General features: G+C 37.2%; 1 protein-coding gene across 7 annotated transcripts in view; it reads left to right on the top strand.

The window, feature by feature from the left end:
- Positions 1 to 15,033, top strand: part of Cdc27 (cell division cycle protein 27) — a 507,070-nt gene that overhangs the window by 460,667 nt on the left and 31,370 nt on the right. For all 7 annotated transcript variants that reach the window (XM_068226370.1, XM_067141899.1, XM_068226371.1 and 4 more), the window contains one exon: positions 14,389 to 14,592. In XM_068226370.1, the coding sequence (XP_068082471.1) occupies positions 14,389 to 14,592 (204 nt within the window). The remainder of the gene's footprint in view (positions 1 to 14,388; positions 14,593 to 15,033) is intronic.

Genomic DNA, 15,033 nt, shown 5'->3' on the forward strand with positions numbered 1-15,033 from the left:
GTCACGAGTGCATACTTGTGTATTTATGGAGAAGTATTAAGTGAAATATAATTTTTCTTACTCTCAACTACTGTATCATAATATTTATGATGGCTGACTCAATTTGTGTGATTGAACAACTGTTGGAGAAACAATTTAATTCTGGAGGCTTATGTGAGAAACTAGAAATTGATCAATCTGGAAAACCTTCTCCAGATATGTCCAACCTTAAAAACGCATAAAAACAAAAATCAAGAGTACGCTCATCGTTTCCAAACCTCACAGTACAGTAAAACAGAATGGATTGCTGGAAGTTCCAAATTTAATAAACTGTTTTTCTGGTCATGTTTACTCTTTGCAAGAGACTGAACTGTGTGGTCCGACACTGGTTACGATGATCTGAGTAACTTGCACAGTGCCACAAAAGCATGAAAAATTGTAGTCACACATTTCTGCACTGTTACAGCTGAGAACTTTTGTAAAATCTAGAAATGATATTCAGCTTGATGCTCAATTGCCTGCAAGCACTGTAAAATATAATTAAACCGTTCAAAAAAACAGAGAGGTGCTCAAACGATTGATTGATTGATTGATTGATTGATTGATTGATTGATTGATTGATTGATTGATTGATTGATTGATTGATTGGTGTTGTGGTTTTTAGCTACTCATGAATGATCATTTCAGGGACATTCTGAGGGTGAAGATTCCTTGAAAAGGGGTGCTTATTTGGGTGCATTGAACTTACTCGCCACTTACGATGCAACATTAAGTACACGCCTAGAAACATCACCTGTGTTTCGCGGAACTTCAAACAGAATAGAAAATGGCTTAATAAGGGCTGTCAGTGATGTAGTTTTGGAAAAAGTGAAGTCGGAAATAAAACACGCGATTTTTGTTGCCCTTCTTCTTGACGAGACTTCAGACTTTATGAATTTGTCTCATCTATGAACCACTCTGAGATACGTTGATTTTGAAAGTGGTAAAGTTCACGAAAGGTAAATTTCTTTCACTGATGATAGTGCAGATCGAACAGCCAGTGGTTTGCTTGAACATGTGTAAAACGTTGTTACTGAGTTTGACTTAACTACAGGTTGGTTGCACAAACGTTCGCCGGAGCAGGTGTGATGGCCGGCCACACAAGTGGATTATGAACCCAAGTACAAGAACTCTTTCTGAAGGCCATATTTATCCACGCTTAATCTGATTTTGTCTCAGTCATTTTCCTGTGTCAAGGAATGTAGAATATTTTTTCAGACCTTAACGGGATTAGGAACATTTTTCCAGAAGTCCTGTAAACGATCTTATGATCTGAGAGAATTTACAGCAAAGAGGATGCCTAGAAATACTCCAACACGGTGGAGTTTTTTATCTCGTCTTGTTCTCACAGTGAAAGAACATTGCACTTCATTCCTTGAATTCTTTCAGAGTGTTTTAGATGATAGCTCAAACTGGGGCAGTGTACAATAGTAGCAGCCCAAGGTCTCATGAAATTTCTAACTAGCATTGAAACTTCCTGTTTGGTACTGATTTTTAGCAACATTTTTACCTTCACTGATATCTTTTTCAAAGTCCTTCAATCCAAGCATTTGGACGTACTATATTGCTCCTAGAATGTTCAGGAAATCAAAAGAGAGATACTAAACCTCTGTAATAAGTGTGACGTAACTTGGGCAGAGACTCTGGTCTATCATGGTGTCGGAGACTCTCCACCAACTAAAGGACAATGTCAGGAAGAAGGTCGAATAATTTAAGGAAATTCCTATACCACTCTATTTTTTACAACATTACTGTACAATTAGATGAACGATTTGGGTCATAAAACCAATTACAGTTTACATCCTTGTTGGATCCTCTGAAGTATGAAACATACTAAAGTACATTTTTTTCATTCTGCTTTTGAAAATCTTTAACTGTCCTATAAAGATTTGTTTGATTTTATATGATTGAAGAATAAACTTACTGTGCTGTATTAGTTTGACGAATTTTATGGTCAATAACCCTCATCAGTTAGTGAGTTCCCTGAAAAGCAAACAATTAGATACAGCCCTGCCTGAAATGTACAAATTGGATTTACTTATAGTAACTGTTGCAAGCACAACAGCGTTAGTTGAAGGATCGTTTTCAGCTCTCAGGAGGATTAAGACTTATCATAGGTCAACACAGAGTCAAGAGCGACTTTCAGACTTGGCAGTTCTGTCCATAGAAAAGGAAGTTCTGCACCAACTGAAAAGCACAGGCATATTTTATGATAGTATCATCACAACATTCACAAAACAAAAGAGATGACTAGATTTCACCTTCAAGTAGACTCAAAGCAACAAAAAATCTTGCGGAGGAACTTAATGCATAGTTTTGTTAGTAGTGGAGCATACAGTGGACAGTATAAGAACTTCTGACAAAAACGTAGCAAGTAAGTCACTATCAATTTTGAGCTAGGCCTATCTGTACAATGTAATATGAATAATACTGTTGTATCAGTGTCAGAGGTACTTCAAGTCGGCTTCCAGGCTGGAGGGTGAAAAGTGTAACAGGTCAGAGTTTTCTGATACATACATAAGAGATCAAGGAGATTTTTAACATAATAGTGACGGGTAATTCATGAAATATACATGATTTTTACTAATCTATGCACTTTGATGTGGGAAACTGAATAAAATAACAATTATCAGACAAAAATGCAACAATGACATTCTTGTTTTAGTTTTTTTTTTTTTTTAACGGATTATGCACTGTCATTGGAAATAAATAAGGTATTCCTATACATCTCAATAAGTTAATTGCAGGTTTAAAATATATATTAATTTTTAAAATCTACAGATGTGATGTCACTAGTTAGTTAGTGTTTCCTGAAAAGCCAATGATTTGACGTTATACTCTACGCTGGTTAGAAGTCCTTCAATTTTCATGAGATTATACTCAAGTCTACATGGTTACAGCTTGATTACATTCTTTTATATAATGACTAGTGCCTGGATTTATATGCACTAAAAAACCTGCAAATATACACTAAAAAGTTAGAATATGTGCAAGGAAAATAAGGAAATATGCTCTTAAAAACATGCAATTTTATTTACTTGCCTATTTACAGGTGTCATTTATTGCAAAAAGAAGCATCACAATAGGTAACTAGTAGTCTTTCAATGTTTTCTGGAGACAAACTATGTCTATTGTCCATCAAAATGAGTTTATAGGCTGAGAATGATCGTTCTACATCAACTGACATGATTGCACAGTACTTATACACGAGCACCAACGTTTTGGAGCATTCATTTGGCAAAATACCCTAGTTCCACTCAAGTATTGACTAATTAACTTAATCTTCTTCAGTCCTGGGTTTGAATTCAACACCTTTTCTAACTTGCATTTAATTTTCTCTCCAATTTCGCCTGGAGCAGAATTCAATGAAAATGCAGTACCAGAAGATTCTAAGCTCTCGATGGCTCTTGGAAGTTTAGAAAAATGTGCATTAATGAAATTCACATCTTGATAAACAGTAGCGGTTTCAAACACAACTTTTGCATCGCGGACACACACAATATGCTCATCTTCAACTTTTCTAACCACTTCTTTCACTTCATTAAAATTTTCCTGATAAAATGATACTGCAGATGTCAATGTCCCCCACCTAGTTAGGACAGGTTCAGGTGGCAAAGGAACTTCAGGTAGAAAATCTTTGCAGAACTGGACACGAGCTGGTGCTTTCAGAAACAGTTTCTTCCCACATCCAATTAAATTGTTAACAGCTGGAAACTGTGCGTGTATTTATTCTGCAATGCGGTGTAATCCGTGTGCTAAACAAGTTACCTGTATGAGTTTTGGATAAAATACTTGGAGGGCCTTTGCTGCTTTCAACATATATGAAGTTGAATCTGTGAGCAGTACAAGCACTTTACAACAATTATTCTCAGTTTCAGATGGCCACAATAGTCGCAGAGAATCATTTACAAATCTTGCTATTGTGCTATGGTTGGTTTTCTCTAGTACTTTACAATCAAGAAGATGTGGCTTACCGGGTTCGTCTGGACGTAATTTACCAACCACGAAATTTGCTATGTAACGGCCACGTGAATCCGTTGTCTCATCAACCAATATCCAGACACAGTTCTTTTTGATATCAGAACGGATCAATTCCAGGGTAGATTCATATAGCGGAGGTAGGTCATTTTTCCTAAGAGTTGAGTTATCTGGTGGTATTTTTTTATTTACACAATATTTCTCGAGAAATGATCGCAGGACTGGATTGTTTAATTTATTCCATGGAATAGTGCTGCATACGAAAGCCCTACAAAGATCATTTGAAAATGTATTAAGAATACAGGACTTACGCTTTACCTGCGTAAGAAGTAGTTGTTGCTATGATGCTTGTTGTTTTAAGGGGCCTAACATCGAAGGTCATCGGCCCAGTAGTTGTTGTGGTGTGCTGTTCTTCTCCTACTTTGCTTTAATATGTGCATTTGTTTTTGAATGCTGTTCAAGCTGAAATTTCTTTTCATATTTTACTTCCTTTGAGCAAACTTGACAGTACACGATGACACCATCTGTTGAATAATCCCTATTACCCGACACCCACTGATTTAGTAAATCTCTTCTGCTGCTCTTTTCCTTAGGCATTTTTAGAAACTAACACTTTTAAAAATGAGAAGGGGAGGGGATCAAATGAGGTGGGTAGGGTTGAGGCTCTGGTTGTGGGGGATTCCATCGTTAGACATATGGGGAAAGTGTGTGGAGGAAAGGGAACCAGGGTAGAGTGTTATCCAGGAATTAGGTTGAGGCAGATGTTGAGGAAAGTAGAAGAGAAGGAAGAGGGAAAGGAGAAGGTGGTAGTGTTTCACGTTGGTACTAACAACGTAAGACAAGCAGGTATAAGTACCAACATAGTTGGAGATGTGTGGGATCTGGTAAATGCAGCACGGGTGAATTTTAAAGAAGCGGAGATTGTTATCAGTGGAATACTGTGTAGGAGGGATACTGACTGGAAGGTGATTAGGGATTTAAATGAGACTATGGAGTGGGTATGTGGGAAACTGGGATTGAGATTTCTAGATCCTAATGGGGGAGTAGGAGACAGGGATCTGCGCTCAGATGGCCTTCACTTTAAACGCAGTGGTACAAAGTTAGGAAATTTGTTTAGAATGGTTATGGGCAGGTACATTCAGGGAAACGGTGTGGCCAAGGGAGCGGTGTTAAGGGAACAGGGAACTGGAAATCAAGTAGGGATGACATAAAAATGTTAGTGCTCAACTGTAGAAGTATTGTAAACAAAGGAATCGAATCAAGTAATTTAATAGATATATACTTACCAGATATTGTAATAGGAGTTGAATCATGGCTGAGAAATGATATAATGGATGCAGAAATATTCTCACAGAACTGGAGTATGTATCATAGAGATAGGATAGGAATGGTAGGAAGGGGAGTATTCATTCTGGTGAAAGAAGAATTTGTAAGCTACCAAAAAGTTAAGGATGAAAAACATGAAATTCTGGGTGTAAGGCTTATCTCTAAAGATAATAGGCAAATTGATGTCTTTGGAGTGTACGGACTGGGAAAGGGTAGCGCTGATGCTGATTCAGAATTATTTGATAAGATAATCAGCTATTTTGGAAATAATATGGAAAGGAATGTGATAGTAGCAGGTGATCTCAATTTACCAAATGTCACTTGGGAAGGTAATACGAACGACAGGAAGCATGAACAACAAATGGCAAATAAGTTAATATGGGAAGGGCAGCTGATTCAGAAAGTGATGGAACCATCTAGAGGGAAGAATATTTTTTATGTGGTGCTGGTAAAACCAGATGAGCTCTATAGAGAACCGAAGTAATAGATGATATTAGTGATCACGAAGCTGTTTTTGTCATAGTTAAAAATAACTGTGAAAGAAGGCAAAGTATTAAAATTAGGACTATTAGACAGTACCATATTGCTGATAAAACAGGCATGAGGGAGTTTTTTAAAAGTAACTATGATCGCTGGAAAATCTATATATATAAAATAAGAGTTTTGTCTGTACATTGTTCAGAATTTGAAAAGAATGGTATTTCTGTATCGGTCATGTCCACAGTAACAAGGAAATGCATTTTTTACTTTTCCGTAATTTCTGTCTGTATGTATGTATGTATGTATGTATGCATGTATGTATGTATGTATGTATGTATGTATGTATGTATGTATGTATGTACACGCATCACGAGAAAACGGCTGAAGAGAATTTAATGAAAATCGGTATGTCAAGTCGGGTGATGAACCACTACAATCTCGGCTACAAATTATTTTATTCACGCTAAGTGAAATGGTAGTTTAGGGGAAGGCCTGAAATGTAATTTCAAATAAGTTATTTATGTTATTAGTGGTCGTATCGATAAATACTACATAACTAACATAACTTTAGTTATGTCATAAGTTAGTAATATTTATGCAAGAAGTTATTAAATCGCACAGATAATCATGAATTTGGATTCTTGTTACTAAGTCCATATCACCGCCGAGTCACGAGAAAATGGGTAAACAGAATTTAGTGAAAATCGGTATGTAAAATCTGAGAATAAGGAACTACGTTCTACTACATAAATAATTTTGTAAGAAGCCCTAATATCACAGAGTCAAAAGAAAACTAATGTGAAGGCCTGCATTACAGAAAGCTCAAAAACTTTCTCAACAATAACATTACATTGACCATCGTTTGTTGTGATGTGCATTTTGTCTTCTGTTTCCATTCGTCCCCGATAGATAGGATTACTGCAGCGTACCGAGGGTTTTTTACATTTGCTTTACGTCGCACCGACACAGCTAAGTTTTATAGCGACCATGGGATAGGAAAGGAATAGGGGTGTGAAGGAAGCGGCCTTGGCTTTAATTAAGGTACAGCCTGGTGTGACTGGTGTGAAAATGGGAAACCACGGAATACCATCTTCAGGGATGCCGGCAGTGGGGTTCGAATCCACTATCTCCCGGATGCAAGCTCACAGCTGCGCGCCCCTAACCACACGGACAACTCGCCTGGTCGTACCAAGTGTAACAGCCTGCCTGTATATTGGCGGGAAGTAGCTGGGGAGTTAGATAACTTTCTTCCTTAGCATGCCATTCCTCTGGTTCATACATTTTCTGATATATCTGGTACGTAACACACTGGTTCATCATAGCATTCGAGCTATTCAATCCCTACTCTGAGGCACTGATTGGAATGAGTAGTGTGCATATTTAACGGAATAATGACAAAGGAGTGTTCACGGCAGTCTGCAACCTGGTTATTCCAGCTCTGGAACTTTGGACTGTTAGATCGGCACCGTAGTACTGTTCGTTGAAAGTGAGAAAGTGTGCGGTTTTTCATTTGATCATTTTATATGATAACATTGCTTTCATTCGCTACATTCCTACTGACGTTTTTGTAATAATCTATGTTGAATTCAGTTAGGAAAACCACCAAGTCAGTCTTTCTGAGAATCCCATAGCGAAGCACGGGTACATCAGCTAGTGGTAAATAAAAATGTAAGCAGACTCTGGGATGGGTTTAAAGCAGTTGTTGAGGAATGGAAAATAAGTTTGTACCTTTAAAAGTGATAAGGAATGGTAAAGATCCACTATATTACAACAAGGAAGTAAAGAGACTAAGAAGGAGGTGCAGGTTGGAAAGAAATAGAGTTAGAAATGGCTATGGAAGTAAGGAGAAATTGAAGGAACTTGCTAGGAAATTGAATCTAGCAAACAAGTCGGCTAAGGATAACATGATGGCAAGCATAATTGCTGGTCATACAAATTTTAGTGAAAAATGGAAGGGTATGTATAGGTACTTTAAGGCAGAAACAGGTTCAAAGGAGGACATTCCAGGAATCATTAATGAACAAGGGGAGTGTGTATGTGAGGATCTTCAAAAGGCAGAAGTATTCAGTCAGCAGTATGTAAAGATTGTTGGTTACAAGGATAATGTCCAGATAGGGGAGGTGAGTAACACTAAAGAAGTATTAAAATTTATCTATGATAACAATGACATTTACAGTAAGATACAAAAGTTGAAAACTAGAAAAGCAGTTGGAATTGATAAGATTTCTGGGGATATACCAAAGGCAATGGGTTGGGATATAGTACCATGCCTGAAATACTTATTTGATTATTGTTTGGTTGAAGGAGCTATACCAAATGAATGGAGAGTTGCTATAGTAGCCCCTGTGTATAAAGGAAAGGGTGATAGACATAAAGCTGAAAATTACAGGCCAGTCAGTTTGACATGCATTGCATGTAAGCTTTGGGAAAGCATTCTTTCTGATTATATTAGAAATGTTTGCCAAATTAATAACTGGTTTGACAGAACGCAGTTTGGGTTTAGGAAAGGTTATTCCACTGAAGCTCAGCTTGTAGGATTTCAGCAAGATATATTAGATATCCTGGATTCAGGAGGCCAAATGGACTGTATTGCGATTGACCTATCTAAGGTATCATGGAAGACTACTGGCAAAAACGTGTGTTATTGGACTAGAAAAAAGAGTGACTGAATGGGTGGCTATATTTCTAGAAAATAGAACTCGGAGAATTAGAGTAGGCGAAGCTTTATCTGACCCTGTAATAATTAACTGGGGAATTCCTCAAGGCAGTATTATTGGACCTTTATGTTTTCTTATATATATCAATGATACGTGTAAACAAGTGGAATCAGAGATAAGGCTGTTTGCAGATGATGTTATTCTGTACAAAGTAATAAATAAGTTACAAGATTTTGAGAGGCTGCAGAGTGACCTCGATAGTGTTGCTAGATGGACGGTGGGCAATGGTATGATGATAATCGGGGTTAAAGGTTAAATGATCCTTTTGGGGATCATTGTAAGTATCTAGGTGTTAATATAAGAAAACACCCTCATTGGGGTAATCACGTAAATATGATTGTAAATAAAGGGTACAAATCTCTGCACATGGTTATGAGGGTATTTAGGAGTTGTAGTAAGGATGTAAAGGAGAGGGCATATAAGTCTCTGGTAAGACCCCAACTAGAGTATGGTTCCAGTGTATGGGACCCTCACCAGGATTACTTGATTCAGGAACTGGAAAAAATCCAAAGAAAAGCAGCTCGATTTGTTCTGGGTGATTTCTGACAAAAAAGTAGCGTTACAAAAATGTTGCAAAGTTTGGGCTGGGAAGACTTGGGAGAAAGCAGACGAGCTGCTCAATTAAGTGGTATGTTGCAGGTTATAAATTTAATTTTTTGTCCGTATTGAAGATCTACTTGTGATACAAATAAAATTATTGTATTGAATAGGTGGTATTTAACAAAATTATAAGAATTTGTATCATAAGTGGTATGTTCTGAGTTGTCAGTGGAGAGATGGCGTGGGAGGGCATCAGTAGACGAATAAGTTTGAGTGGTGTCTTTAAAAGTAGGAAAGATCACAATATGAAGAATGTTGCGGATGCAGGGCATTAAAATGGAACGTAACTAGGGAACTAAAGATACTTCTGTCCTGAACAAGTGCCCAAACCCCTGAGATTATTATCTGCTGTGGTAGAGAAAGAAATTCAGGGAAGTCCAGCCTGGCTACCCACACCTAAGCTATATGTTGCCATTGTCAGTTGTGGAAGTAAAGTGCCGTTACACAGAGAGTCGAAAATACCAACTAATGAGGGATGCACATAAAATAGGCAACTAGCTAGGGATGTACAAAACAGATTTATTTTATTAGTTCTTGTAATTGTCCTTAAATTTGATCATTATGTCCCGGAATATGCTGTTACATCTAGAATGTGCACTAACCCTCAAAATATGCAATTGCATATGCACATATGCATTTTTAAAAATTCCGGGCCCTAATAATGACGTACGTTAAATTGTACTTCCTACATCCCATAATTAGTACGTCCTAGTTTGGACAGCATACCTACTTTTCGAAACCACCGCACGTCACTGATGTAGGCCTATGTCAAGTAATCAAGATTTAAAGATCATAAGTTTTGCATAAAAAGGCTCCTTGCTTAACATATTAGGAAACGTGCATATTCATATACATCAATACAATCATCCAGAACATAATTTAAATAAAATTAATGAAAGGTTGAATTTACTGCTTGAATATGAATGAATGTTTAGAAGAGTTTCTAGAAGAACTGGAAAGTTGTATTGAAGACAAAGAGGGTATAATACTGGGAGACGTGAATGCACATGTTGGAACAGGCAGAGGGAAAAGAAGAGATAATTGGCCCCTATAGTTATGGAAAGCAAGATGAAGATTTTTGTAGAAGGAACGGATTAATTGTTGGCAATACGTGGTTTAGAAAAAAGGACTCACAAAAAATAACTAGATATTGGTGGGGCAATAAAAAAACAAAGACAATGATTGATCTTATTCTGGTGGAGAAGGAGAAATGTAGACAACTGGAAGATGTGACAACAGTGCCAAGAGCAGATTTCGAAGGAGGCCATAAAGTGGTGGTAACCAAATTAAGACTTGGTAAAATAACAAAGTTAATAGAAAAAAGGGAAAGAAAAATAAAGGGATGGAAGTTAAAAGAGAAAGAAATAAGGAAAAAGTTTCAAGAGGATCTGAAGAAAGAAATCCCCAACGATGACATGAAAAGTGTGGAAGAGGAATGGACATGTTTCAGAAATGGTTTTGTAAAGTGTGCAGTAAACACCTGTAGAAGAGTATCGGGGAGGAAAACGGAAAAGGAGACTCCTTGGTGGAACAGCAGAGTAAAGGAAGCAGTTAAAGAGAAACAAATGGCTTGGAGGAGGCAGCAAAAGTACAGAGAATTGGCAGAAATATAAAGAAGCCAAAAAGGTATGTAAAAAAAAATAGTACAAGGAGAGAAGCAGAAGAGCTGGGAAAGTTTCACAGAAACTTTACAGGAGGATATAAAGGGAAATGAAAAGGTTTTGTATGGTTTGTTGAATAGTTTAAGAAATAGAGAAGATACAGAATTTGTAAAAACTGAGACAGGGCAGATATTGATGCAAAGAGATGACATACTAAAAAGATGGGAAGAATACTTCTCAGAATTGCTAAATATTAAATACATTGAACTGGTAAATGAGAAGGAGCAAGAAGAAAAGAAAAAGAGATATCTATGTTAGAAATAGAGGAAGCCATACAAAAGATGAAGAGCAGTAGAGCAGCAGGAGTGGATGTGGTAACTTCGGAAATGATAGAAGCAGCAGGACCAATAAGGCTACAGTGGCTGTATAGATTATTTAGAATTTTTTTTTTTTTTTTTTTTTTTGCTAGGGGCTTTACGTCGCACCGACACAGATAGGTCTTATGGCGACGATGGGATAGGAAAGGCCTAGGAGTTGGAAGGAAGCGGCCGTGGCCTTAATTAAGGTACAGCCCCAGCATTTGCCTGGTGTGAAAATGGGAAACCACGGAAAACCATTTTCAGGGCTGCCGATAGTGGGATTCGAACCTACTATCTCCCGGATGCAAGCTCAGTTTAGAATAATATGGAGGAAGAAAGAGATCCCAGAAGAGTGGGGGAAAGGGTTTAATTATCCTGATATTTAAAAAAGGTGATAAAAAGGAATGTAATAACTACAGAGGGATCAACATTATTGTCCACGTAGCTAAGATCTTTGAGAGAGTATTCGAAGGAAGACTGAGGAGGAAGCTATAAGGAGAAATGGAAGAAGAACAGTATGGTTTAGGAAAGACAGATCAACGTTTGACCTGATCTTTACAGTAAGACATATGATGGAGAAAAGATGGGAGTTTGGAAAAGACAGAGTGATGACATTTATTGATATTGAGAAAGCCTATGACAGTGTGCCCAGACAGTTGGTATGGGACACATTAAGGAAAAAACAAGTTAACAGAGTGGAAGTGCAAATGATAAAAGCTATGTACAAAAATTGTGTTAGTAGCGTGAAGACTAGTATAAGAAAAACAAAATGGTTTAAAGTTGAAACTGGTGTCTGACAGGGAAGTGTACTATCTCCCATACTTTTCATCATAGTCATGGATGAAATTCATAAGAACATTAAACAGAGATTGTGAAGACAGGCAACAAAAGCCATGTTGTTTGCAGAGGATATAGTGATATGGGGTGAGGATGAAATGGAAGTGCAAAAACAAGTAGATGTACAGAATCAAGAGATAGAAAAATTTGGAATGAAAGTAAGCACAGAGAAAAGTAAAACAATAGTGATGGCAAGAGGAAGGAAGGAAGGAAGGAAGGAAGGAAGAGGAAAGATAAAAGTGAATGGTAAAATTCTGTAAGTGATCAAAAGTTTCAAGTACTTGGGAAGTGTGATCACAGAAGTTGGAAAGATAACCAAGGAAATTGGGAAAAGAATACAACAAGCAAATAGCTTCTGTCAGAGTGTAACAGGTATTTTGTGGAACCAAGATGTCCCGAAGATATGTAAGAAAGTAAGCATACTTCCATACTAACTTATGCAGCTGGATCGTGGACTAAAACAAAATGAGAGGAGAGTAGAATACAGGCAGCGGATTAAATTCCTAAGAGGTATCGAGGGCAAGACCAGAAAGGATAGAATTAGAAATGAAGAGATAAGGAAACGGACAGGAATCTTGAAAATTCAAGACAGGATAGATACAACAAAGCTAAAGTGGTATGGGCATATGATGAGAATGGGAGAAGAGAGTGTATCAAAGAAAGCTTTTTCATAGAAGTTAACAGGAAAGAGACCACAAGGAAGACCCCGAAAGAGGTGGACAGTTTCAGTGTGGGAGTGCATAGAGAAGAGGGGAGGAAAACCAGAAGATGTACTTAAAAAAGGAGAACAGTGGTGGAGAGACAGGCAGCGATGGAGGTCCTTGATTCACGACCTGACCCGGGAAGCTGGAAACAGGAAATGATGATGATGATGATGATGATGAGGTGAATTTTTTTTTCCGTTTCTATGTAAACGCACTTCCAACAACACATGGTCCTGTTTCCCAATGTATGAAAGCTCTGCCTTTCCTACCTTCAGTTCCTTTACCTACTCCCCTAACTCCCCTACCCTTGTCCCTCTCCTCCCCACAAGAACTCCAGTAATCTGTACCAAACAAGCAACTCAGTTTGCACTAGACCATGCATAAGAGCATGTCATCGACTGGGCAATGGGAGGTCAGTTTGACATTTCATTATTTAATAACAGTCAACACACCTAGAATTTCTTCTCTTTTCCAACAAATTTATTTGACACCTCTTATTTACAGGCAATCCTAACACTGTAATAATTGTTGGCATTTGAAGTTCTCTATTGCCAGGTAACTTTATACGAGACACTTATCAGAGATTGTTTTTTCCTGTTCAGTCGACATTCATTTATCCAAAACATCAATAAATATTACTCAAGACAGGTGGATCACTAGTGCAAACATAAAGAATTTTAACAGTTACAACTTTTAAGATCATGAACTTCTCCAAAACAAGAACTGTGCATTAGATGTAGACCACATATTGTTAGTTTATTTTAAGTGCTTCTTTGAATGTTCCTCTCGAACTAGTCACCCAAATGTCTCATTCATGTTCTTCTTCTGTTTGTTTATAAAATATTTTTATATATACACTACACAAAATGATTGGAATATCAAGGATGCAATGCAGTAATTAAGTTACAAAATTTTGTTTATTGTATCACAGCCTGGAAACAATTTTTTAAGCCATTTCTTTCCAGTTTCGACTCGGTTAATTTATAACTTTTAGGTTCTTCAGTCTGTTGAAACTAATTTATGAATGAAAGAATTTAGAAACTACCTGACGAAGAAGACATATGATAACAGAATTATGACTGAAAAAGAAACTGTTTAATAATACAATGGCATGTTCTATTCTTGAAAAGACATCATCAGATTCCACCTAATCACACTTTAAATATGTAGAAAAATATAAACATTTATGTATAACTTCTGTTTAAATATTTAAATACTTGAAATTTGGAAACTCTTGATGAGCACCACATCTTGAACATCCAACGTACTGCACCTCACTTCTCTCCACTCAAGCATGTAGCTTATGTTTCTACCATGCTGGAGTGGAGAGAAGTGAGGACTTCGTTAAATTTTAAATTTCGCACCCTACCACAGAATGTGCTTAATCCCACAACATTTCAAACTGTTTTTGAGGTGTATATTATGCAGTTAATTGGAAAGACTAATATACTTTTTGTGATGGTACAGTAATACACAATGTATCAGTTGCTGTAGGTGACCCTGTTTACACCACAATGGAACGTGCTCCAGTGTGATGACATTTTTCCTGAGGAAACATGTTTTAAAAGGGTATATTTTCCATAATCTAAGGTGTTAGACTATTTCCTTTAGATCTATTATGTAACGTATTCCCATCCTGGGCATCAGTTGCTGAGGTGGGCTATATTCACGCTGTAGAAATCACTTTCACAACATTATTTGTTTGCCTTTGAAAAATGTATACTGCAGTCTGGTGTTCAAAAATATTTTCCTTTTTCTTTTATTCCAGGTTCAACATGCTTTATTGAAGACTGAGAAAGCATTACAAACTCTAAACGCTGCTATAGCAAACGATCCTAAAAACCCACTCTGCAAGTTTCATCGAGCATCAATCTACTTTGCTGCAGGACGACATGCAGAAGCGTTGAAAGAATTAGAAGAATTGAAAGAAATTGTCCCCAAAGAGTCTCTAGTCTATTACCTCACTGGCAAGGTAATATTGCTGTCAGCTTTTGGCAAATATCAGCCTTCTTTCAGTTTTGAGACAATCTCCAATCTCAACCATATTTTAGCCATTGTCGAGAGAATTAAGTTTTTGTTTGCAAACAGAATTAACTTTAGTTAAAAATATTCATGCATTAATAAGTTGAATATCAGATGTATCTCTTGCTCCAATCCAGGGGATGTTATAGCTGAGTGGCATCATCATAGACTTTTCACTAAGGGCACCATAGTTCAAACTCCAACCAAAGCGTGAATTTTAAAATGAAAAGTCACATCTGTATGGTTTGGATTCAGTGTAAAGGTGAAGGTTGCATTGTTAAAATTATGATATCAACACATTCGTAAAACTACAAGTTTGCTTGCTTGTTCCTAACTGCTGGTTTTAGGCATATCTGCCCAAGCAAATTCAGGTCTGTCTCTTTTATCTGTA

The sequence above is a fragment of the Anabrus simplex genome, chromosome 2 (genome assembly GCF_040414725.1).
Source record: "Anabrus simplex isolate iqAnaSimp1 chromosome 2, ASM4041472v1, whole genome shotgun sequence".
NCBI lineage: Eukaryota > Metazoa > Arthropoda > Insecta > Orthoptera > Tettigoniidae > Anabrus > Anabrus simplex.